The sequence below is a fragment of the Paramisgurnus dabryanus genome, chromosome 4 (genome assembly GCF_030506205.2).
Source record: "Paramisgurnus dabryanus chromosome 4, PD_genome_1.1, whole genome shotgun sequence".
NCBI classification, from domain to species: domain Eukaryota; kingdom Metazoa; phylum Chordata; class Actinopteri; order Cypriniformes; family Cobitidae; genus Paramisgurnus; species Paramisgurnus dabryanus.
Genome location: NC_133340.1, coordinates 24,632,889 through 24,658,322, shown reverse-complemented (window position 1 = coordinate 24,658,322; position 25,434 = coordinate 24,632,889). Strand labels below are relative to the sequence as shown.

Here is a 25,434-nt window from a genome sequence, read left to right as displayed (position 1 = left end):
TTTCATGTAAGAGTTTTTATAGAACAAAAATAAAACATTTAACAAATGAACAATAAAACATGACAACATTTGGACAAAAAGTAGGAAACAAGAAAGTATTACAATCCTACTGTATCATACATTGAATTAAATTTCGCTTTCATTGTCGTCCATCATATCACATTCACGTCTGTTTCTTCATATTCATATTACTGTACAAGCAAACATTGCACTTCTAATACTGTTTGTTCCCTTTGGGCTGTTTAGATACAGTTCATTTGAATACTGTGGTTTACCAGAAAACTCCAAACAACGGTTGTTTAATATTCTCACCTGCCAATTTCATTTAACACTGAAGTTTGGTTTCAACATCACAAGTAGAAAAAGTTATTCAGGAATTATTTTGACACAATCTTGACAAAAACGTAACATTGGAAGTGTATTTGTACAGGCAAAGTGTTTTAAATCTAGACGGAAAACGTCTATCTTACGTCTCACGACAAAACAAAAATAAGCCAAGCACGTGTTTTCTACAACAGACATTGCACATCAGATCCAGACAGAAATAAAACACACCCTATTTTTCAAAAAAATAATCTTTTTGGCATTTCGGAAAAAGACAATATTTTCCATCCGAAAATACAAAGGTTGGACAACAGCTGTCACATTTTTAAATCTAAAACAATGAAAATAAATAAAAACAAAAGATAGGCTCTTGATTAAGTTAATAAAATCAAATATACACAATGATTAATTAGAAAATATGTACAAAATCATCTATACAACATTGATGTCTAAATCGACACTTCATTTCTTCATATAGACAGTAATTTCTAAGCATGACCTGCCTGCCTGAAAAGAAGTTTATAAAAAAAAGTGGAAAGTTATAAATAAAAAATTATCGTTGACCAAAGTGTGAAAATGGAATAGAAAAAATGGGGGTAAATACAATCTCCAAGTGCATGTGCACCTGCAATCAACAATTTTTGGAACCGATTCACAAGAAATTTTGTTATTTGCCATACATTACGAACTAGGGAATAAAAACGAACTAAAGCAACGCAGTTTTATTTGATTGCGAGATTCACCCAATTAGCTGAATATGGCAATTCTTACTGACGTGATTTTATTGGCAAGAAACACTGCACACTACTGACACTGACGTGCATAAATTCACCCGAACCAGCCTGTGGTCCCGTGAATCTTCTGTAACACATAGGACTAACATCTAATCGAGAACCGTCTGGAATGTTTTGATTCCAAACAGGTCCTCGGTCGTCATCCCTTGACCTCGTGTGCCGTTGCGCGACAGTCGCGTCGATGCTATGATTGCTACGGTGCTCCTTCGGATCGGCCGCTATACGATATACTCCATTTTGTGCGAGCTGTGTTGTGTCTCCAGGTCTCTGTGCTGCGAATCCGGAACTCTGTGCTGTGATTCCAGGTCCCTGTTGTCTCGTTTGTTAGTCCAGTGTGAATGTTTTCCGTCTGTTCCATTGGAACTCATCCTGTCATCCCGGTCTACCAGCATGTACGCAGGCTGGCGTGGAAATCGAGCTTTCTGCAGGTGCTTGCTGGAATTCTGGTCGTCCTCCGCAAGTCTGGCGGATTCAGAAAATTGCGTCCTGATTTTGGCGTTGACCGTGTTTTTGTCGTCGCAGTGGTGTTCCTTACCGGGAAGGCTGCTGTTGGACGCGTTCTTCTCGATGTGGTTCTTGATCTGATTGAGATGCTCACGAGCGTTGTTTACCGTGTTGTCCTCCGTGGTTCCCATGGAGAAGGTGGCAGCGGGATTGATCGGCGTGGGGCTTGAACTTCGTTTACGCCGATGTCGCATGCACCACAGGAACACCGATGCCAGCGCCAAAACCCAAATTGCCGTCACTATGGAAACCAGCAGTGGCACCAAGTAGTCTACTGAATCGGAGAGATTGAAAAAAGCATTGAAAATAGATTATTAATAACAATCAATCAAATTTGAAGCCACTTTTTACGTCACGAGTTATACACTGCAAAAAATTAATTTCTTTCTTAGTAAATTTGTCTTGTTTTCAATAAAACATTCTAAAAATTCTTAAATTAAGAAGTTTTTTCTTGATGAGCAAAATGACCTAGGAAAATAACTCTAGTTTTTAGACAAAAAAAACAACAAGTTTTAAGTAAATTAGTATTTAAAACAAGCAGAAAATTCTGCCAATGGAATAAGAAATATTTTCTTGAAATAAGTTTGCTTTTTCATAAACACTTAATTCAAGAAATTTTTTCTCAAGACTTGTGGCTTTATGTTTTTAGCATTTTTAAGTTAAAAAATCACAAAAAATATCGTTTCTGTCACACTTTTAGTGGTTTTACCAACAAAGGCCACTAGGTGTCAATGGTTTGCTGCATACTCTTGTCACAAATTAATAAATGACTGTAAATGCATTATATACAGTTTCCAATGATATAGTTTGTCAACACTACTCTTTCAGTGGTTCATGGTATAGTAGTGTCCATCGAATGCACATTTCAAAATCATGCCAGAAGAAGTAGGTCATACGTGTACTTTTCGCCTACTGTTTTTGAATATTATATAATTCGGAAATACCACTCGCCTTGCATACTGTTTTTTGCGTACTATATTGTATGGAAGTAGGCAATTTCGGATTCACATACATTATACAACTTCCTATATCGTAATTTCTCACCATTGGGGTTCTGTTGTTGTCTGCGCTGCACACGGACCTCAGCGATGGAGCCGATTATGCTGCTGTTGGCGCCATGTTTGCTCACCAGGTCGATGATACTGTCAGTGATCTCTTTAACAGGCACCCGGCCGTGCACCCCATCCTCAGTCACATGCTAAGAAGCAAAAATATAGGATTGGTACACTGTTTGACCAATGAAATTCCACAAAGCCTTCAGTCATTTTAAGTGGTTTAAAATGTCACTTACGATGGCCACATGGATTTGGTTGTTAGCGGTGGAGGACGCCTCACAGCTCAAGGAGATGGACAACTCTGTTGAAACATTCCTGGCCACGTACAGATGCCTCAGTTCTCGACATACCTGCTCCACTGTCACTCCCTGAAAGATTTTTTTAACATTATGTAGGATGACTTTATGTCAAAAACTAAATCACAAAAAATGACTTAAAGCTGGGTTTTTACATTTCTTAAACATCACCCTCACCTGTGGCATAGTGTCCTTGTTAAAGGTAAAGGTGACATTCGCGCAGTCGCCCTCCGGGTGACACCGCGCCCGTACGGCCGGGCGGTGAGCAGACCAGCACTCGCCCTGTAAGGAGCAAGGCTTTACGAAACACTGATCCTCACGTAACGGTACACAGTGCTGACCTAGCGGGCAGTCGCCCCGTCCAGAGCCGAGCGCACGGCAGGGTTTGGGCCCACACCACAGCTGATGAAGCAAATTGAGATGAAATGACACATTTAGAAAATTTAACAGTGACGTTTACCAACAGCTTCAAAAAAATAGCTCATAATGGCATACCTTAGTACAGGTAACAATGCCCTTGTTACAGTAACAGGTATTGCAATCGTCTGTCCACTTTGTGCCGTCCACAGCAAACCGACCTCCAACCACACATGAACGACCAGACACTGCAAAAAAAAAAAACCAAGCGTATAAAGTTATTATTTGAAATTATATAATAAAAACTTTTTAGAGGAAACTATAACCAAATTTTCTAAAGAAATATTTAGTATTCATAATATTCTGTTCCCCATTTATAAAGCATTCGTTTATAAAGCACCATTTGTCGCCTGCATCAGGTCTTACTTCAGAAAAGCAATCATTATATTTCAAACAAAAAATTAAGCTACAGGGATTATGTCATACGAGGAATGAATGTTAATTTTATGATGGTTATTTTCCTAAAGTATCTCAATGCCGTATGCAGCCGACACGGCTTTCGAAATGAGATCTGTAAGAATTGAGCGGAAGGGTGGACTGGGTCATGTACCTTCCTGACATCTGGGTCCAGTTCTGCCAGGCGGGCACAGGCAGCGGTAGCCGTTAATTTCATCAACACACGTGGATCCGAATGCACAAGGAGACGACTGGCACTCATTGATGTCTGTGAAGTGATATGTGCAAGTTAAGACACAATCTTATTCAATACACATTCTCTTTTGATTGACAGGATATATCGGCAATGACTATCAGCCGATAGTGTGAAAAATCGTTTTAAATCAACCAATACCGATTATTGGCCGATATATTGGTGCATCATTAATCACCAAGGGCATGTGTTTGATTCCCAGGGACTGTACGTGCTCAAAACAATGTATAGCTTGAATCCAAATGTAAAATAAAAATATTTTTGTATGATGACTGAAACTACCAGTGGTGAATCCAGGCATAGGCGACACTATTTTCTAAGCCGATACAATGCAGATGGCACACACTCAAAAATGTATTTCTTTTGTGTAGCAGCTTTTGGAGACTAAATATTTTCAAAGAAAAAAACTCACTGATGCGACAGTCGGGTCCTGCAAATCCACTGGCACACTCGCACCTGTACCAGTTGTCACCATCGACACATGTACCACTGTTATAGCTGAGACAATGAGACGGAGACAATGAATTTAGTGAAAAAATAGGTTGAACATCTTGAATAATTGACACAGATGTGATTTAAAGGAAAACACCACCGTTTTTCAATATTTTACTATGTTCTTACCTCAACTTAGACTAATTAATACATATTTATCTTTATTCAATGCGTGCACTTAATCTTTGTACAGTGTGTTGTGAATGTGTTAGCATTTAGCCTAGCCCCATTCATTCCTTAGGATCCAAACAGGGATGAATTTAGAAGCCACCAAACACTTCCATGTTTTCCCTATTTAAAGACTGTTACATGAGTAGTTACACGAGTAAGTATGGTGGCACAAAACAAAACGTGGTGATTTTTAAGCCAATAAAAAATTAGAACTATATTATATGGCGGAAAAGCACTTAGCTTGCAGTACTTCGACCTCGGGCGCAGTAACATTTTCACTCCTGACTTCAGAAGTTTGAGCGAGAGAGGGCATAATCAGGAGTGATGATGTTACTGCATGCCAAGGTCGAAGTGCTGCAGACAAAGTGCTTTTCCTCCATAAAATATAGTTCTCATTTTTATCCGCTAAAAATTGCAACGTTTTATTTTGTGCCATCAAACTTACTCGTGTAACTAGTCATGTAACAGTCTTTAAATAGGGAAAACATGGAAGTGTTTGGTGGCTTCTAAAGTCATCCCTGTTTGGATCCTAAGGAATGAATGGGGCTAGGCTAAATGCTAACACATTCACGACAGGCTGTACAAAGATTAAGTGCACACATTAAAAAAAGATAGGTATGTATTAATTTGTCTAATTTGAGGTAAGAACATAGTAAAATATTGAAAAACTGTGGTGTTTTCCTTTAAAAGAGGTTCAGCTTACCATGGCTGAGGGTTGCAATCATTGGAATCTGAAAAACAAAATGTAATCTATTATTAAGTGGTCTAAGATGGTGGTGCAAGACTTAAAGGTATAGTTCAGCAAAAAATAACATTATGTCATCATTTACTCATCCTCATGTTGTTACAAATCTGTATACAAAGGAAGATATTTTGAGCAATATTTATACCCAAACCATTTTTGAGCACCATTGACTTTCATTAGTAGTATATTTTCCAACTATGGAAGTCACTTGTGCTTCTGTTTCCTGCTTCATTACAAATTTATATGGGTTTGTAAGTAAATGATGACAGAATTTTCATTATGGTTGAACTATCACTTTAAGCAAAAGTCTCCATTTGCTCTCCATTTAATGTCACTGCTGTCTCAGAGAATGAGATAATAAAGAGATCTCACTAGCTGCCAGATACTGAACTTAAGGTGATGTTTTGTGCATTTTAAAATGCCTCTATAATAGCTTAGTATGCAGACAAAACTATTGGAAAGGTTGATTTTCGCAAAACTGTAACACTACGTATGTATATTACTGTATTTAGAAGAGAACCTTAAAGATCATGAAGCAGTAGGTGAGAGTTGGAAACAGGAAGTAGACAGAAGTCAAGACAGGAAGTAGTAAGGAAGTGGAACAGGAAGTTATGCCGTACTCTGGCTGCAGGTGAGCCCCTCCCATCCTTCTTTGCAGACGCAGGTGAAGCTGTCGCCTCTTACGACACACGTGGCTCCGTTCTCGCAAGGGTTCGGCAAGCACGAGCTGTTCTTAGCTATAGGGAATGGATGAAAACATGTTGTTATAACTGATTCAGTTTACATATAACCAAATATAAAAAATGTAATAAGATTTTTAGCTGCTCACCTATATTACAGGTAGCTCCCTCCCATCCAGGAGCACACATGCATTTAAACGAATCGCCTTCATCAGTGCACGTACCTCCGTTGTTACAAGTGGCTTCATCACATTGGCTTTCACCTAACAAGAAGAAAATCGGATTTGTTTTGAAAATATATTGAATATTCACAATATACAGTATAGTAGTAGCCAAAAGTGATGAACAGTTGAAATCTTTGCACCCTATTGAAAGTTTTTTTTTAATTAAAGATGCATTAAATATAAACTGTATAAACTGTGGTTTGTCTTTTTGCAATTTTTTTTGTCTAAAATGCCTTTAAGTTTTAGTTTAGTGTTTTGTCAAAATGTCAAAAAGTTATACATTATTCACTTTTGGCCTCTACTGTATTAGCAATTTTTTTCAATTTCACATTATTTTCTTAAGTTAAATCTCCAAGCTTTAACACTAACTGTGCGTTCACACCAGAAGTGAATGAAGCAAACAAATCGCGCTATTTGCACGTAGTTGGACGTAGTTGAAATTTTTGAGTTAACTTGCTTTATTTGCGTGTGAAATTCTTGTCATCCGTACGTGAAAATCAGATGCGAATACGCTCAATTTGTTGGCTTTAGCTAGCTTGTAGTCTATATATAGCTCAAATTGAGTAAAGAGAGTTTTTTACAATTTACCAGATTGTCCGACCTCCTCACTCACTTTCTTCCAAGCAAGATCCTTTTTATTTCTTTTTCTATATAAGTACAAAGATGTGTTGTACAACTCCAGGTGTCCACATACAGCAACAATGATTTTGTCTTCCATTGTTGTTTTGTATTTCTGCTGCTATGTTGTAATCATGTCACTACTGGAGCAAGCTCCTGATTGGTTCACGTGGCATAAATATCTGCGCGGCAAAGTCCGGAATGCTCAATTTGCGCCGTGTCATTCGCTCAATTCGTGCAGCGTCATTCGCCTATTTTGCGCCACGTATTTGGCATTCGTTCAATTCGGGCTGCGTCATTCTTTCAATTCGGGCTGCGTCATTCGCTCAATTCGGGCTGCGTCATTCGCTCAATTCAGGCTGCGTCATTCGCTCAATTCGGGCTGCGTCATTCGCTCAATTCGGGCTGCGTCATTCGCTCAATTCTCGCTGCGTCATTCGCTCAATTCTCGCTGCGTCATTCGCTCAATTCGCGCTGCCCCATTGGCTCAATTCGCGCTGCGTCATTCGCTCAATTCGCGCTGACTCATTGGCTCAATTCGCGCTGCGTCATTCGCTCAATTCGCGCTGCGTCATTCGCTCAATTCACGCTGCGTCATTCGCTCAATTCGCGCTGCGTCAATTATGCAAATCGCTCCGCGTAATGTGCAAATCATGCCGCAGGATGTCGGCATCTTTGAATTGACTAAACATCTAAATCACTCATCCTTAACGCTTCATTTCCATCTGGTGTGAACGCACCATAATACAAGTAATCAAGAAACCGGTATGCAGATGAAGAGGTGGAGCTTACGTGAATGACAGGTCTTTCCCTTCCAGCCGTTTTCACACTCGCAGTAAAAATCGTTTACCAGATCTCGACACACACCTCGGTCTCGACAAGGGTTCATGCGGCAGTCATCAATGTCTGTTTTGGAAACGAAAAATGTTGAAAGTGCTAAATAAATGTAAAAGTTATTTTTTTAAATAATAGATTAAAAAATTGAATCAATCCCATTTGAAAAAAACTGATCGAAAGTACTCACTGGTCTCGCAGTTTTGTCCTTCCCACCCATCGGCGCAGATACACTGGTACACGCTGATTTTATCAATACAGGTACCGCCGTTGCGGCAGGGATTACTTTCACAGTCGTTGATGTCTGAGAGAGAAAGACAACGTAAAAAATTCGTAAGATTAAGTAAAAAATAACACTGTCCGGCTGCTGTATAGACGGCACGTGGTACTTACTCTCATGGCAGTAGGTTCCAGTAAATCCCTCTTGGCATTCGCAGCTGAAATGTCCACCGGCGTGACTGCGGCAGCGACCGTGAGGACCACAAACATTAGAGGAGATAAGCCGCATGCCGCCCGGAGTACTGTTGGACACCACGGCGACCGTGCAGCTGTCAATCACTGAGAAAGAGGAGAAGGTACGGGGTTTAACATGCTGAATGGACAGATTTTTAAGCCAAAAAGTCCTCTAGGTATAACATAGACCATGCCGTCCCTAGCACAATCGCATTCAGGTTGTAGCGTTATTTGAAAGTTGAAATAGATGGCAGCTTCCCGTGAGTGGGCGTGGTTTTAGCATAGGCAGCGGACATGCCCCAAGCGTTTAGGAGCAGAAAATCCTTCCCTTTTTTCTGATATTTTAATAAATTATTATATTTAACTTAGCGCTTTTATCATTCAGAATTGGCTGTGTGGTTAATAACACATTTTGCTGTGGTGTGACAAACCGAGGACACATTTAGTATTGGGCTTTAGATACGAAAGTACAAAATTGATTATTTACGTGAAAAAGTTTCTGGGCCTCAAAATCAAAAGTCAAAATTTCCTGAATGTTTTGCGGTGGGAATCCTGTATCCGTTATTAGTATTTTTCCTCTGTTTTGTTCTAGCAAGTATTGGCAAGTTTAAATTTAGCTCAAAGCTAAGCATTAGTCAAGTCGTCATGTAGTCTCTTCACATCTGGGGTTTTCCCCTCTCTCGGTAAGCTTGCGGACTTTGCATTGTGTAACAAAATCTTATCAGTTACCATGGCAACATAGCCCGAGGGACCAATAGACTAGCGTTAGTGATCATTAACGCTACGCTTTACACAATGGCACGGCATCAAACACCCGAGGCCTTGAGACTCGGCAAAAAAGTCTCTACTTCTATTTCAAGTGCCCATTAAAACCTCAGAATGCGCCCAACCGGATAATCTTACATGTGCGCACATGAGGGCCGAGATTTGGAGGCGGCGCAGCGGTCATAACTCGATAAAGCCGGTGATACTTTGACTCCAGGAGTGCACATGGACGAAGCTTAATCATCTACTTTACGTTTAAGTAATTTTAGCACACAGCACATGGGTGCCAAGAATATAATGTGCCAAATTATGGGTGTAACTGTTCAAGATTTTCAGTTTGGTTGGCGTCAGTGCTGTGGTTTGATTTTCTAAATCATTTGTAAATGCCTAAAATGCAAAGACAACCATGTAAGCCACTTATGGGTTCTTTCTCCTCTGTTCATCTATAAAAAATATTCTTCTGCATTATGCGAGTATCTTCGGTGAATTGGGGAGGGGCTGATCCATGCAACTGACCAATTACAGAATAAGAAGATAAGTAGCACATGCGTACCTTGACAGGGTGTTGTAAGGCAGTGGTCCTTGAGCTGGGAGCAGTTCTTTCCTTCATAATCTTCAGGACATTTACAGTAATAGTCCGAGGCCAAACTAAAGCACTGCGCTCCGTTCTGACATGGGCCGCTCTCGCAGTAGTCCACATCCAGCTGAAGACGAAACGACAACACGTGTCCTGTCATCTGCTCACAAAATGATTTGTGATATTTAGGTGTTGCAACTATAACTCACCTGACACAGGGCACCTGAGAATCCAGTTGGACACAAACACTGGAAACCATTGACGCCATCCTGGCATCGGCCTCCGTTCAGGCAGGGTCGACTGGCGCACTCATCTACATTTCTCTCGCAGTGTTCACCCGCAAACCCCGGAGCGCATAGACACCTGTATCCATTTGCCAGATCCTGAGAGAGAGAAAGAAGATATAGGCATAAACCATATGTTTAAAATTTCTGAAAATACAAAAACTTGACTTTCTGACCCCACTCATGCCGTGGTATCAAATTTTGCTTATACCATCCACACCTAGCAAATATTTTTTGTTCTCGCATTATAACGCTACAGTATGTACACATCACATTCCTCGCTCTAGATTCCTCGCGAGATTTAAATTTCAATTCCAATAGTTTGCTTGAGTTAACTATTTTCAACTTGCGCAAAGATGCATTTGAGGCGAATAGCATGTGTTTTCATGACAATTGTGCCGGCAAATTTGCATCTATTTACGTATTTGCATTGACTTTGTATGTAAGCTACTCGCGCAAATTGTTGAATTTGCGTTTGGTGTGTACGCCCCATAATGCTGCCTACATACCAAACACAAAGTATTGCGTTTCTCTCTCTAGATTACTCATAGGATTTAACTTCGTGTCAGGCAAATTTTTTGCTAGAGTTAAATATTTTTAACTTACGAAAAAAAGCGTTTAAGGTGAATAGCGCATGTTTTCACACAAACGCAAAGCCCAATTTGCGAGTTTGCTTCTATTCGTGTCTTTGCATTGCCTTTGTGTGTAATCTACTTGCGCAAATCTTGAATTCGCGTTTGGTGTGTACACCCCATAATGCTGCGTACACACCAAAAACAAAGAATTGCGTTTCTCTCTCTAGATTACTTGCAGGATTTAACTTCACGTCAGGCAAATTTTTAGCTTGAGTTGAATATTTTTAACTTGCGCGAACACGCGTTTAAGGGCAAATAGCGCATGTTTCAGCGGCAAAAGCACCACCCATTTGGCGAGTTCGCATCTATTTGTGTCTTTGCATTGTCTTTGTATGTTATCTACTCAGTAAAATCGTTGAATTCGCATTCAACGCAGCATTGCGTTCCTCTTTCTAGATAACTCACGGGATTTAACTTTATGTCAGGTGATTTTAACTTTAAGACACGTTTCAGGCGAATAGCGCATGTTTTCGCTGCAAACGCACCGCCCAATTCGCGAGTTTGCGTCTATTCGTGTCTTTGCATTGCCTTTTGATCTACTTGCGAAAATCGTTGAATTCGCATTTGGTGTCTACACCCCCGTAACAACCCAATATCCTAAAGTCTTATACAAATCATTGCATTTGATCAAATCAAACACAGGAGTGTCAGTACAGATTATGACTTTACGCCCAGCGTATTCACTGCTAACTGGCTCAGACAATGATTTAATGTTTTCCATCTGTATGAGATCCAGCCTGGACTAACATGGTAAAAATAGGGATTGAGGAACGTATACAAAAGACGAAAAAACAAAGAAAAGGAGACAACGGCAGGAGACAAGAAAGTTTATGGTAATGTGATCCCTCTCTCTTTCTCTCTCTCTCTTCTCTCCTTTTGACTACTTTTTCTTTCTGTTTGCCCTCCAAAGCGTGACTTAGCTCTAGCTATTTTTAAATAAGAATGACAGGAGATGGAGGTGATAGGAATGGAGGGGCGAAAGGAAAGATGGAGACTTGGGGGGTCTTTCTGCCCTGCCAAAAACTATGAAAAAGCTTCGGGAAATGCACTTACCTTACATAGGCCTCCGTTTAGACACTGTCCGTGGCAATCGTTGACATCTGTGGGGGTAATCCATCAAAATATCATTTCACATTTCATGAATCATGCCAAGAAAGCAAAATAAAGCTTTATATCAGGTTAAATCATTTTTTGCCATTTTTGTGCTGGAAATCTATGGACTTGAAGGTAAAATATGTTAAACCGGGCCAAAATTGATAAAGTTTTATTTGTAGTTGTTATCATAATTAGATTAGCCAAAGAGTTGTATAAAATTTGGTTTACAATGAAATATTTTCTGGGTTTGAAAGTGAGGCGTAAGTGTTGTTTGAATTGGATGCTCTCACTTACTGAATCCATGCCAGCTTAGCAAATCAAGATGAAGCGGACTGATGATTGACATGAGGTAAAAACGAAACCGAGTCGACTCACATTAAAGTTCAACATAACTAAAGCAAACAGCTACTTAAAATGATTGTTTTTACGAATAAATATATATTACGTTTATTTAACTGAACTCAAAAGGGCATTTAATTCGATTTTTTTAAATGTAAGTGACATCTGCTGGGAATTGATATGCTGTTGCTAACGGTTTCTATGCGTTAAGTGGTTCTAAAGTTGTGCTAAAGTGTTCGGAATGGTTTAGTCTGTTGCTATGCAGTTGCTAGGGTGTTCTTGGGTGTTTCTAGTGGGTTGCTAATCTTAAGAGTCAATTAGTATGTTACTATGTGGTTGCTAGTGTGCTCTTGATGGTTTGTTGGGGGTTGGTTAAGTGTCCTGAGTCATCTAGTAAGTTGCTATGCAGTTGCTAGGGTGTTCTTGGGTGTTTCTAGTGGGTTGCTAGTCTTTAGAGTCAATTAGTATGTTACTATGTGGTTGCTAGTGTGCTCTTGATGGTTTGTTGGGGGTTGGTTAAGTGTCCTGAGTCATTTAGTAAGTTGCTATGCAGTTGCTAGGGTGTTCTTAGTTGTTTTTAAGGGGTTGGTAAAGTGTTCAGAATGGTTTAGTCTGTTGCTATGCAGTCGCTAAGGTGTTATTGGCTGTTTCTAGTGGGTTGCTACTCTTATGAGTCATTTACTATATTGCTATGCAGTTGCTAGGGTGTTTTTGGTTAATTCTAGGGGGTTGCTAAAGTGTTCTGACCCGTTTAGTACGTTTCTATGCTAGTGTGCTCTTGGTGGTTTCTAGGGGGTTGTTAAAGTGTCCCGAGTCATTTAATCTGTTGCTATGCAGTTTCTAGGGTGTTCTTGGCTGTTTCTAGGGGGTTGCTAGTCGTATGAGTCATTTAGTATGTTGCTATGCGGTTGCAAGTGTGTTTTTAGTTGTTTTTAGGGGGTTGCTAAAGTGTTCAGAGTGGTTTAGTTTGTTGCTATGCAGTTGCTAGGGTGTTCTTGGCTGTTTCTAGGGGGTTGCTAGTCGTATGAGTCATTTAGTATGTTGCTATGCGGTTGCAAGTGTGTTTTTGGTTGTTTTTAGGGGGTTGCTAAAGTGTTCAGAGTGGTTTAGTCTGTTGCTATGCAGTTGCTAGGGTGTTCTTGGCTGTTTCTAGGGGGTTGCTAGTCGTATGAGTCATTTAGTATGTTGCTATGCGGTTGCAAGTGTGTTTTTGGTTGTTTTTAGGGGGTTGCTAAAGTCTTCAGAGTGGTTTAGTCTGTTGCTATGCAGTTGCTAGGGTGTTTTTGGCTGTTTCTAGTCTTAGGAGTCATTTAGTATGTTAATATGTGGTTGCTTGTGTGTTTTTGGTTGTTTTTATGGGGTTGCTAAAGTGTTCAGAGTGATTTAGTCTGTTGCTATGCAGTTGCTAGGGTGTTCTTGGTTGTTTCTAGTGGGTTGCTAGTCTTAGGAGTCGTTTAGTATGTTTCTATGCGGTTGCTAGGGTCCTCTTGGTGATTTCTAAGGGGTTGTTAAAGTGTCCCGAGTCATTTAATATGTAGCTAAACAGTTGCTAGGGTGTTCTTGGTTATTTCTAGGGGGTTGCTAAAGCGTTCTAAGTCATTTAGAATGTTGCTATGCAGTTGCTAGGGTGTTCTTGTTTGTTTCTACGGGGTTGCTAAAGTGTTTTGATTGATTTTAAGTTGCCTGATTTCTCCATGTGGTTTGGGATTCTTAAAACTGGGGCTCTTAAAAACTGATTTAATGAAAACTGAGGATCAGGTCCCCAACAGATACTTACTGATGTCACAGTTCTGGCCCGTCCAACCAGAGAGGCACTCGCAGAAGTATCCACCAATCAGATTTCGGCAGGAGTGGGCATTGACACAAGGGCTTTCCTCACACTCATTAGCATCTGGGCCAAAACATGACAAAACAACATGAGCATAGTCCAAGTTATATTTCGACAGTTAGGAGGATAAGATACATGCAGGAAAAATCCATTACGATCCAACAACATGCCTTAAGAATTTGTCAGACTATAAGTGTGCGTCTGTAAATGGACTGTAAATGTGCTCCAGTATGAAACAACGGTGGGGGTCTCATGGTGGTCCCCTACTTAAATTCTTCCAAGGCTGACTCAGTTACCAGGGTAATTGGATTTTGGAGCAAACACAAATACACACACACTGACTCAAAGACAGAAAGCCAGGGGATAAAGCACAGTGCCAGAAAAGAGGGGGCGCGGAGAGGGGCTCAGAGAGAAAGTGCAGGACACACACCAATGAGACAGGTCTTTCCGGTCCACTGAGGAGGGCAGACGCATTTAAACCCGTCAACCAGGTCCACACACACACCGCTGTGATTACATGGGTTCGGACTGCAGTCGTCTTCATCTGGAAACACAGAGGATAATGTTAATGTTTAGTGATTTTTAGATTAGCAAGGACAAATATCTCCATTTGCCCTCAAAGTAATCTCACTGCAATCTTGGAGTAATTATTGAGGTATCAAAGAGTTTTTGAATACAAACTTAATCTCAAACACACACAAACAACATTGTGATAATGTGTGATCACTGAAGTTTCCCAACACATAATAACACACAGACAGACAGGCTTACTGATGTCACAGGACGGTCCGCTCCAGCCAGCCGCACATTGACACTCAAATCCCTGACTGGACTCCACACAACTGCCTCCGTTCAAACACGGCTCAGACAGGCAGGCGTTATCCACTACAGAGACAGAAAAAAAGAGGGGGGGAGGTTACAATGTTGTGTCCGCAATGTAATCGAATTACACCACACTGCAACACAGACAGACAATCACAAAAATTACAGACTTTCAGGAAGAGCTGTACTGACCACACACATTTGAGTCCTTTTATACATAATCAACCATCCAGAAGCTTAGAAGTTGACATAACTTTTAAAAACAAGTTGAAATTGTTTACTTTAATTTGTTAAGTCCAAAACAAATAAAATATTTTCCAGTCTCATGTAAACGCGTCCTTAAAGTTACTTTTGGTAAAATAAATATTGTTCTTCTGTATTTTAAGGGTAAGTTTACATGACAACGGTGTACTAAAAACGAACAATATAAAGAGTGAAGCTGATTGGTTGGTTCCTAGTCACATTACTTGCTTAATCTACATAATCTGAAACGTTAAAATATTTTCAACTCGCCGTGGCGCCTGGAAAAAAAGCTTGACTCACGTCGCTCTTTATTTGAGCGCATCTGCCGCGCGGCCACATTGAAAATAACGTATTTGCATATGCAAAAGGCGTGAAATATGTTTAAACAACTTGGTTTTGCAAGTCTGTTCAATCTACTATTTTATATTTGACCTAAAAAACGTTGACATAACTTTTAAAAACAAGTTAAAAATTGTTTACTTTAATTTGTTAAGTTAAAGTAACATATAAGTTATAAAATATGTTGATTTGACAAAAATGCTGCAAGTTTAGGCCCCCAATGTTATGTAAATGAACGTCCAAAACAAATACAAAAAATTCCAGTCTTGTGTAAACGCATCCTTAAAGTTACTTTTGGTTAAATATTGTTCTTCTGTAGTTTATATTGGTAAAATGAACGGCCAAAACAAATAAAAAAATTTCCACAGTCTCGTGTAAACAAACCCTTTTGGTTTAATATTGTTTTTCTGTAGTTTATATTTATATCTTTTTCATTTAATTTCGACTTTATTTTGCTGTGCTTTTAATGCCAATGACATGCTAATAAAGCACAATAATTAAATGTGAAATTGCGAGAGACGAAACAGAATTAGTTTGCAGTATCATTCAACCTTGAGTTTATATACAACGAGGCAGGTTTTCCCCTTTCAATCTCTCAGTAACTTCATCTTTTGGTCTGTAGCTGTTTTGATCAGATACAGCCGGTGGGCTGGAAAACCCCTTTGGCCTTTCTTACACCAGCTAGAGACCACACCAACAGAAACACGGAGGGCAGCGAGAGGCCGTGTGAGCTTCTTTCCAACAAGACATGACAGGAGAAGACAAAAACAGAGATCGAAGCGCACAGGAACAAAATGAAACCGCAGAACATGAAAACATCCCTCTTGTCCCGGATGGGCCGGTGATGCGTGTTTGACAGGACACCAAATCCACCCGAACAACATAACTATTCCTCCACCACAAACACACACACACCATGTGATGCATTTTTCTGTCCAAACCGATTAATGCACACTGTGTACTTTGGCTTGGCCGAGATACGGGCGGCTCGTTACACCAACTTAACTCTGTCTTTGTGTGTTGAGTGTATGTTTAAAACCTTTTTTGGCAGGAAATATCCCTTTCTTTCCCTCTTTTACTGGATTTACGAACCTTCTGACAAAATCCAGAACACAGCGAAGAAGAGAAATACGTACGTGTGACAAGCAGAATCCAAAATTAACATTTATCATGCACCAAATGCGAGTAAGAATTGGCGAATAAAACAGGATCTCTGGCCATCAGACCGCCAGGAACCACAATGTAATACAAGAAAATTTTGGGCTTGTAAGAACAACAATCTGACTCTCATTGATAAGAGACGTAAGTTATTCAAATCAAAGACATACAAATCGCCTGCTAAAGAAATATTCCTCCAGCCTCAACTTTCTTTCACCGGATTGCTTTCCATCAGAAGTTCATCCGTGGTGCCTAAAATCCAGAACTTCCATAAATAATGGAAAACTCTTCATATTAAGCTGCTAAAATAAAAATTTAACCCTTTCAGGATTTATTTCAGGACATCAAGATCCGATACTAAGGATATTCATCATACTCACAAAAGCGTATTTAACCGGATCAACAGACTTTCAAAAAGGAAGCTGATGTCAAGAGCCACCTCCCTACCTATGACCTCATTTCATCATGAGTTATTAGCATATCGGTCATCTATGTGAAGCGCGTGTTTAAGTGTGACCCACCTCTCTCACAGTTCAGTCCCGAGTATCCATCAGGACAGGCGCAGTGGTACTTGTCCGGTCCGGTATTGCTGCAGGTACCGCCGTTAAGACAGGGCTGCCGCGTGCCACATGTATTCAAATCTGAATCAAACCAAGCAGTGTTAACAAATGATTCATATTCCATGTGTAAAAACTCAATATATCAGAATAAAACCGACCTTTGTCGCAAAGTTGTCCGCCCCAGTTGGTGTCACACAGGCACTGCCAGGGTTCGCCGCAGGTGCCGTGCACGCACCCGGGGTGGGGAATACACTGATCGCAGTATTCTCCCTGCCAGCCATATAAACACCTGTGAAACGCAGAAGATCCTGAATATTATAAAGCACTGAACTTCATCCGCCATCTTGGAAAAATTGAACATAATGCATTATGGGATTGATTGTGCCATGCTGCCTAAAAATGTACCCATGCGAAGGTCTTTAAAGGGAGGATGGTTATTAAATACATGAAAATGCTGTGTTTTACCTGCAGTCTCCTGGTGTTTTACAAGAGCCATGCTCAGTGCTGCAGCCTTGCTTACAGATTGCTGGGAAACAGGAAAGAGAACAAGTGAGAATTTGGTTACTGCTATCAATCTCTCTATAAATATGATGTCATTTTCCTTTCTTCAATACGTGTTTGCAAGCCAAAGTTTGTTATGACAGTGACGATCAAACAGCACCGTTCATAAGAGGTCAAAGATAAGAAGCTGTGATCCAGTCTGATCTATCTGATTACAGTACTCCACCTTATAAAAACACAGGAACTTTAGCGTGCCCAATGGGAACATCTCAACATCAACATTGTTAAAGAATGAGTGAATCAGTGAATCGATTTTTGGAACCGGTTCGTTTTAAATGAATCATTCGCTTACCAGTGTTGCAATCTGGGCCGGCCCAACCTTCCAGGCAGGTCTTGTTGCCGTTGTGATCACAGTTATAGTGACCGAAAAAGTCATCCCTGGGTCGACAGAACTTATTGCACCCGAAGCCGAAGTAGTGTTCGTCGCAGGTCACTCGAATCTGGTACTGGAACTGAGCCACCGGGCCGTTGTGTTTCAGAACCTGCCACTGATGGTTTGGGTTGATCATGCCGGACTGAACGGCTTTCTCTATAACTTGTCCATTTATGCCTACAGAAAGAAAAAGGAGAGACAGGAAAAGAAGCGAGTAAGAAAGAGAGACCATAGGGTGCATTACGATTCTAAGTACAGTATACATACGTTACATATTTTATTTATACTACTGTATCTCTGAATGGCAGCGTATGATGTTTACTATACTATACTATAGTCATTTTTCAGGCAAGGCTGAATCCAGCACAGCGGTGAGATATTTGGCCGCAAGGCATTAAATTGTAAGAGGGGTGTGTGAAGCGTGTGTTGTTGTCTTGACCCAAACCTGTCCTTCAGAAACACAGAACAAGCATGAGGCTGCCAAACCTGAGATGTCACTGCTAGCTAGAGAGACAGATCCTCACACACATGTATGATGCTAGAAATATCACACCCTGGCGTGAGAACAGAAGGTTCACTAGGGTCATGTTTTTGCACACTGCATACTGTATACTGAGTCTCATACACTTGCTGTCTACAGAGGCAGCCTTTTTTTTCAAAAGGTGTCAAAATTCAAGATGGCAGATCAGATTGAGCGCATTGCATTGTGGGATACAGTATATTAGAGGTCTTTACGGGGCCACTTAAATCTGAAAACCTGAGTTCAGACCCGAGACCCAAGCGGGTTCGGGTCCTAAAGTTTCACGTGTGCCTCGGACACGCGTCGGATATAATAAAAGCGCCATCAGGTAATTTTAAATAAATGTGTTTTTGCCGAACGAACCCGAGACGACCGAACTATCTTGCGAGTGGGCATCGAGTCCTTTTCCAGCCCCGCTCTGTTTGCCAAGAGCGACATCGTGTGGCTGGCGGTAGGATAACTTTTGTTGAGACAGACCTGTCAATCAATTTTGAATGCACATTTTAGCGGTTACCTTGGTGTTGTCGTCGCATAACAAATTAAAGGCGCTCTAAGAGAATCTGTGTAAAGTCACTTCTTATTGACGTTCAAAGTGTTGTCAAATAAAACGGAACGTAGCTAACTCCTCCCCTCCCCCTCCCTTCCGTGCTTTCTGAACGAGTCATGAACGCGCCCAACCCCCACTCCCAAAGCCTTCTCGTCGTTTATTGGCTGGAACACTTTGTTATGTTTCATGGTAGTAGGTTTGACCACTTTGTTTTTGTGGCAGTTTGCGGAGCCTGGGCTGTCTACAGAGACTGCGTTTTTACAGTGTGTTCAGGGGACAGGCAGCTAGCAGATAGTGAGGAGATGTTTACTGTATGAATCAAAAAATGTTTTATGGCCTAAAACGTGTGAATTCGCTTAGAGCATCTTTAAAATAAATGGAGCAGCGGGACAAATTGGTTGCGAGGCCACGTCGGGTTTGAGTAAAAAGTAATTCAGGTCAATTTAGGTCGGGTAAATTTCTTTGGATCTCTACAGTATATATATATAAAGCACATTTTGGCAAATGTATTACATCATCTAGATATTCTAGAAATAGTATACAGGGGCTGTGTCCGAAATAGCCCGTATACCCTAATTCACTACTGCCTACTAATATAGTTCACTGAAAGGAGTGAATGAAAACGATTAAGTGAATTTGGACACTTTAGCTTGCCGGTTTTACACTTAATATTGCATTGCATTGTGGGGTTGAATGAGTGCACTTAATAATGTCCTCTAGGATTTCAGACTACTTAACATCTCAATGTTAAGTTATAGTCAATATTTGGCCTGATTTGGCGTGTATACACACATTATTCACTCAGACAGAAAGGGGTAAATATTAAAGGCGGACTTTAAAAAACACAAATTACATCCTTGATTCATTAGATACTAAGAAAGCGAATTCCTCACTGCTGTTCAGTCTAAGCCCGCATGTGTTTAAGTGTGTGCGAGAGACGTCTCATGCTTATAAAAATGTTTTTAGATGTCTGATGAATGCAAACAGGTGCAGGCGGTGGTTTAATGACAGGATGTGTTCGCCAGCCAATTTACAACACACACACAAATGCATCCTGCCTTGTTTAACATGCATTACACAAACTCTCTCTCTTTCTCTTGATCTCACGCTTGCACGGCACCACAACATTGTGTCTTTGCAGGTTTGCCTGTACTTTGTGTTTAGCTGTATAAATGTGTTTTGGTAAAAATACTTACTGCCAGTGGTCGAATCATTATTGAAGTCCAAAGCCTCCACAATCAATGTGTATGACCTCTGAAAGAAAGAGAAAAACACATGAACACAGCGATAAACAAATCGTCAGGTCAGTTTGTGAAGTCTGTGTCAATTTTAATTCCACCGGGAAGAGAGGAAGATGAGATGAGAAGAGGCACAGAGATTGTGAATGATAGAGTTAATATGTCAATTAATCACTGAGGTTTGTCACTATCACTCTCTCCAGTGAATGAAGATAAGAAACAGGACCGACAGGAGACTTAAAGAATGTGTGAGAAAAATACCGAGAACACCATCGAGCCTGAGAACCAGACGAAATTAAGTATAGAGAAAGACAAAAACCCGATCATTAAGACAAAAGAGGCTGATGGCGAGATACAGAGAAGACAGACATGCGGGATTTATTGTATTACTGTGACCTCACATAAACACACACAAATGATGCCATCTCTTCCTGTCCCACAATCCGAGGGATTTACAGGCTTTTATGAGCTTTAATCCATGCACACAAACTCACACTAAGTGTGTTGTATTGAACTCGGGCCATTAAAAGTTCAAACCCACAGAGACAGAAAGACAAAGATGCAGAGAGAGACAGACAGAGTTATTATTGTTTTTGTATGTTTTTATGCAGTGATAAAACAGTGATGTAGTGAAAAATTTAAGGTTTTCTCTTTGCGTTTAAGAAAAGTGACACTTACACACGACACGACAATGTTGTCAAAAAGATCCACATCTGTGGAGGCGACTTAAAACGTTGTATTACATGTGCCAGGCCACTAGATGGCGACGTTCCCTTGTAAAAAAGCACTTTTGCGAACATATGCATTTGCGTGCAAAACAATGGCTGTTTCTCAATATGCGTTCTTCAGTGATCTTGTGTCCTTGTGTTCTCGCTCTACGTCATCATTAACCATCGAAGTTCAATTCCAATTCTCAAAAACGCAAATACAGAGGACGCATGAAAATACCTGGATGTGTGCTTGATATCGATGGTGCATCGAATGCAGACTTGCGCACTGGAATCGCTTTACGCCCAAGAAGTCAATGCGGCAAAACAATGGCGGAGGTCAGGTGATCAACAGGAAGAACGCATACATCTCAAATCTCACATATGCGTTCAAGACCGATCTCCACGAGAGCGCAAGTCTGTTCTTTGCATTCTTGGAATTGAGAAACAGCCAATAAATCCAACAAATAAGACAGAGAAAGCATTGAGCTGTTTCATTTAGATCGCAGATGAGATTTATTGACCTTATAAAACGGCTTGTTTGTTTATGTTGTACTCGCGCATGCCTATAGACTGCATTTACATATCCGCATGACATCAACGTTATCACATATTCAAGGTTACGTAGTTTACACAGAGAGGCCAAAACTCACACTTTGATACCCATTATCAAAAGCTTGGGTTTTCAGGACCCCAAACACCGTTGTTGTGGATTGAACAGCCAAACCGCATAAAAAACTTTCACGTTTACGAAAAAAAAAAACGTTTTTTGTGTAAACGGCCAATTGTGACTTGGGCTGTCAGCTAACATTCTAACATACTAACATTCTTTGCTTAATAAAAGAAAATATTTTTATATCACCAGAACAATCGTTGTGAATATTCAACCATAATCTGAACCTTTCATCATAAATACCAACTACAGTAAACTATGTTCCCATGTTGGTTTTAAAGCCTGTACATCTGGACTGTATCTATCTTTTACATCAAGAATGTTTATAATGTCCGAAGAACCATAAATCAACTCAAATCAACTTAATCTACTTTACTGGTGCCATAAAGACAGATTATATTTCTTGACAAATATGCAGCTCCAAGTTCACTAACAGCATGGTTCCCAAGAAACCCCCTTAAACATCCACACACGCTCCATGCATTCCCTTCTTTCGGATCCGATGGATCAGAACACACGCATGCACGATCATCCAAACCTCCCCTCTGTTTCTTTGTAAACCCGCTTTGTTGAACCGCCAACCCACAATGCACCACGGCAGCCTGACCGGAGTTCAATTGCTAGGTAGACTTGTGATGGAAAAGAAAGCATGCAAGATGACAATGTCTAATGAATCTCCATTCAGAGCCGGTCCGGGGCAGGTCTAGACCGCTCTGATCAACGTGGGCAGGGGGTGAGATGTTTGTGGCACGGCTGCCGAGGCAACCGGGCCTAATTGGACTATCAGACTGACTCGGCGTGACCTCTTATTGACAGCCCGGTCTTATGAGTTGTGCAAGTAAACATTGGATTCAGCTGGAACAATCCAACCATTCAGATCCCGAACTGGGAAAAATGAATGCCAGAATCAGATCAGCATTGGGAGTCGCTTTGTTAAATGTGTGTTGCGTTAAATTTAGCAATTTTGTGTAACGAAATTGTGTATGGGTATATATATATTTAACCCTTTGGTTATTGGTTATAAAAACACAAGTATTCAAAGAGAAAAGGTAAATGTATGTTTGGTTCAAATATCTAATTATTGGCTCAAAACCTAGTTAGCTGCCAAACTACACTTCATTTCTAGTCACTTTGCTGACTCGGAAAGCACCTATGATGCTTTGTTGTTTAGGCAGGCAACAATGAGAGACATTATGATAGGGAGATAAAAAGGCATGAAATGATCAATGGTGGTCTTGACTGGATATCTGAAAGCCATTTCCTTTGACCATTGTGTGTAAAACAGCCTCTTAATGTCCATCAGTAGGCAATAGAGATAAACTCAGGTGTTTAACGGCGCTTTTTCAAGGGAACGCTGGCAGCGTGGGCCGGCCCGGGTGGAGTAACACAACTCACTTCCAACCTGAAGATCACCACAAAGGAATGCATTGGCACAGAGCGAATGAATGACGCCACAACTGGCACTCAACAACTCATTTCCAAATCCCAGGAAATGTCAAGTCCGTATTTACAAACAGAAGGTGACACTTGAAATCGTAGTTGAATCGTTGGGTCAAGACACATAGAGAGGTTTATAGAAAAAAACGGTCACAAAAGCTTTTAGGTTTTAAGCACTGTACCGTTTGTATAAAGGTCCAGTGAAAGTGAAAGTACTTTAGCTATTCAAGCAGTGGTTTTGTGAGTATGTTTGTATTGTAATATGATCACCCAACATAACGGCTCATAGGTAAATGAAATTGGCAAAGATATAGAAAACTAATAACCAAAATAGACTTCATAACGAAAATATTGAACCATGTTCATAGGTCATGTAAATGTCTTTTGTGTGTAATATAGTTGGTTTTAAATACACTTAGTGCTTTATTTTTTTGCATGTGAAATGTGCTGCATTTAGCAATTTATCCTAAAATGTACTATTTGATAATAGGCTATATTGTATAAGAGCATGCTCTGCCATTGGGGCATATTGTCACAAAACGTCAACGTGACCTCAATTAGCATGCGGGGCCGTATCTTAGCAACCACGATGTAAACGTTCAAACTCCTCTTATAGCCAAGACTGAATTTAAGAAAAGTGAAAGAAATTTTCCCTTGAGTAAACGGGTGACACTTCGGGTGAGTTTTTATTCAGATTATGATTTTTCAATCTCTCAAACAAACAAAACCGCTTTCTTTCCAACTCACCGGCCACGCGAAGCTGAAGGGCAGCACAATCCGGGATTTATCGCTCTGGCTGGCGTGAGGTTTGAGAGAAAAAGTATTTCCACCGATAACCGGAGTAGATCCGCTTCCGAAGCTGCACGGTCCTGCCGAGAACACCCGGGACTGATACTCCTTCAAACACGCGCGGAAAAACGTGTCGCACTCGTCCGCGGTGCATCGGCTGTCAAGCGCGCTTCGGGCGCCGTCACAGCACGCGCCGCTCTGTAGCTCTCCGTTCACATTCTGCACAGACAAAACCTGAAGCTCAAAATGTCCCGATGCCTCACACACCTGTAATAAACCAAGCATGGAAAATAGTAAGTGTTACTTTAAAGTAGGCATATAGATCTAGCTATCTAAACAACTTAAATGGCAAATAATGGCAAAAATGTCCCGTTGTCTCTTCTAAACTGTTAAAATCATTTGCTATGTTTTTACATCTACATTTCTAGCAAGGATAAATTTCAGGAAAAAAGTCCTGTCAATAACTATCTAAGACTTACCTTACGGACATATATTGCCCTTATTAAATTAACCATTATTTTATTATAGTAAAAGTATAGCCTAATGTGTTTGTTTTTTGTTTAAATATATGGGTAGTGAGTGAGACTGAGACCATCGTACATTTGTTGTTCCACTATAAATACAACCAATACACAAACTATCATTAGTACCACAGTTAATTTTCGTAAGATTAGGCTAACGTTACCTGGATTATCCATCAACAAACGAACCTTGGACGTTTAACCTAAATGTTTGTCGATTTTAAATCTTTCTCAGTTTATAATACAGTATGTTTAAAAGTTTAAGTCTCATATGAAAAAGCAAACGTACGTACCCTCATCCACAGGCACCGCAAAATCACATGAAGGGACAGCACCGCGAAACTTGGACTCGGTCTGAGGATCATGCCTGCTGTTTCTGTCGGGACCGATCGCTGCGAAACTACAACTTCAGCCGACACACAGCTCTCATATAGCACCACATGCACGAGGACCCAATAAAAGAGAGATTCCCTGATGCCCCCTTTTGAGGCTCTATTATCCGCTTCTCTATTCTTGTATTGTCCTTGTGTATTACAACAATGCCCACGGGCTGGAGGAAAAGCTGCGAATGCTCCCGGTCGAGCGCTCAATCTATACAGCGCGTTCACTGGGGAGAGGCGGGGTCAACTCTTCTGTATTCATAAGCGGGCGGGGCGAGCGATGGAAATGGCACTTACCTTGTTTTCAACTGTAATTTTATGTAGGCTACTCATTCTTTTACTTCAATTATTTTAAAGGTTAATGTTAAGTGTAAAACCATTACAGTACAGGATTCAGTAAAAAATACACAAACAAATAGTGACACATGGTCACATAGTGCTGGGCAAAGATTAATCGTGATTAATTGCATACAAAATAAAAGTGATTTTTTTTGCATGATATATGTGTGTGTACTGTGTGTAATTATTATGTATATTTTAACACACATACATACATGAATATGTGTGTATCTATAAAAAATAACTTTTTATGCAAATAATCATGATTAAAGGGACACTCCACTTTTTTTTAAAAGTATGCTCATTTTCCAGCTCCCCTAGAGTTAAACATTTGATTTTTACCGTTTTGGAATCCATTCAGCCAATCTCCGGGTCTGAATGTACCACTTTTAGCATAGCTTAGCATAATCCATTAAATCTGATTAGACCATTAGCCTTGCACGCAAAA

At 40.4% G+C, this 25,434-nt stretch overlaps 1 protein-coding gene across 2 annotated transcripts; it reads right to left on the bottom strand.

Annotated features, from left to right (window-relative positions):
- Window positions 1-24,858, bottom strand: jag1a (jagged canonical Notch ligand 1a). Of its 2 annotated transcripts, none has more exons than XM_065295323.2 (26): window positions 24,561-24,858; window positions 23,705-24,013; window positions 20,099-20,156; window positions 17,755-18,012; window positions 17,367-17,427; window positions 17,060-17,190; window positions 16,863-16,982; window positions 14,551-14,664; window positions 14,210-14,323; window positions 13,729-13,842; window positions 11,571-11,617; window positions 9,808-9,981; window positions 9,575-9,725; window positions 8,197-8,361; window positions 7,994-8,107; window positions 7,762-7,875; window positions 6,277-6,390; window positions 6,068-6,184; window positions 5,406-5,433; window positions 4,452-4,537; window positions 3,941-4,054; window positions 3,469-3,578; window positions 3,151-3,375; window positions 2,914-3,045; window positions 2,667-2,820; window positions 1-1,893 (listed from the first exon to the last, which is right to left on the bottom strand). In XM_065295323.2, exons 1-26 carry the CDS (start codon window positions 24,630-24,632, stop codon window positions 1,337-1,339), a joined length of 3,753 nt encoding a protein of 1,250 aa, XP_065151395.2. In that variant the 5' UTR covers window positions 24,633-24,858; the 3' UTR covers window positions 1-1,336. The 2 variants fall into 2 exon arrangements, with proteins under 2 accessions (XP_065151395.2, XP_065151394.2); XM_065295322.2 differs by having other exon boundaries at window positions 1-1,896; window positions 24,561-24,856.
- Window positions 24,859-25,434: the final 576 nt, after the last annotated feature.

Coding starts and splice junctions, on each gene's coding strand:
- jag1a (XM_065295322.2), bottom strand. CDS start 24,632: ATGATCCTCAGACCGAGTCCAAGTTTCGCGGTGCTGTCCCTTCATGTG. Junction 8,362..9,574: donor CCTTACAACACCCTGTCAAG/GTACGCATGTGC, acceptor CCTCTTTCTCAG/TGATTGACAGCTGCACGGTC. Junction 8,108..8,196: donor TGGAACCTACTGCCATGAGA/GTAAGTACCACG, acceptor TTTCTCTCTCAG/ACATCAACGACTGTGAAAGT.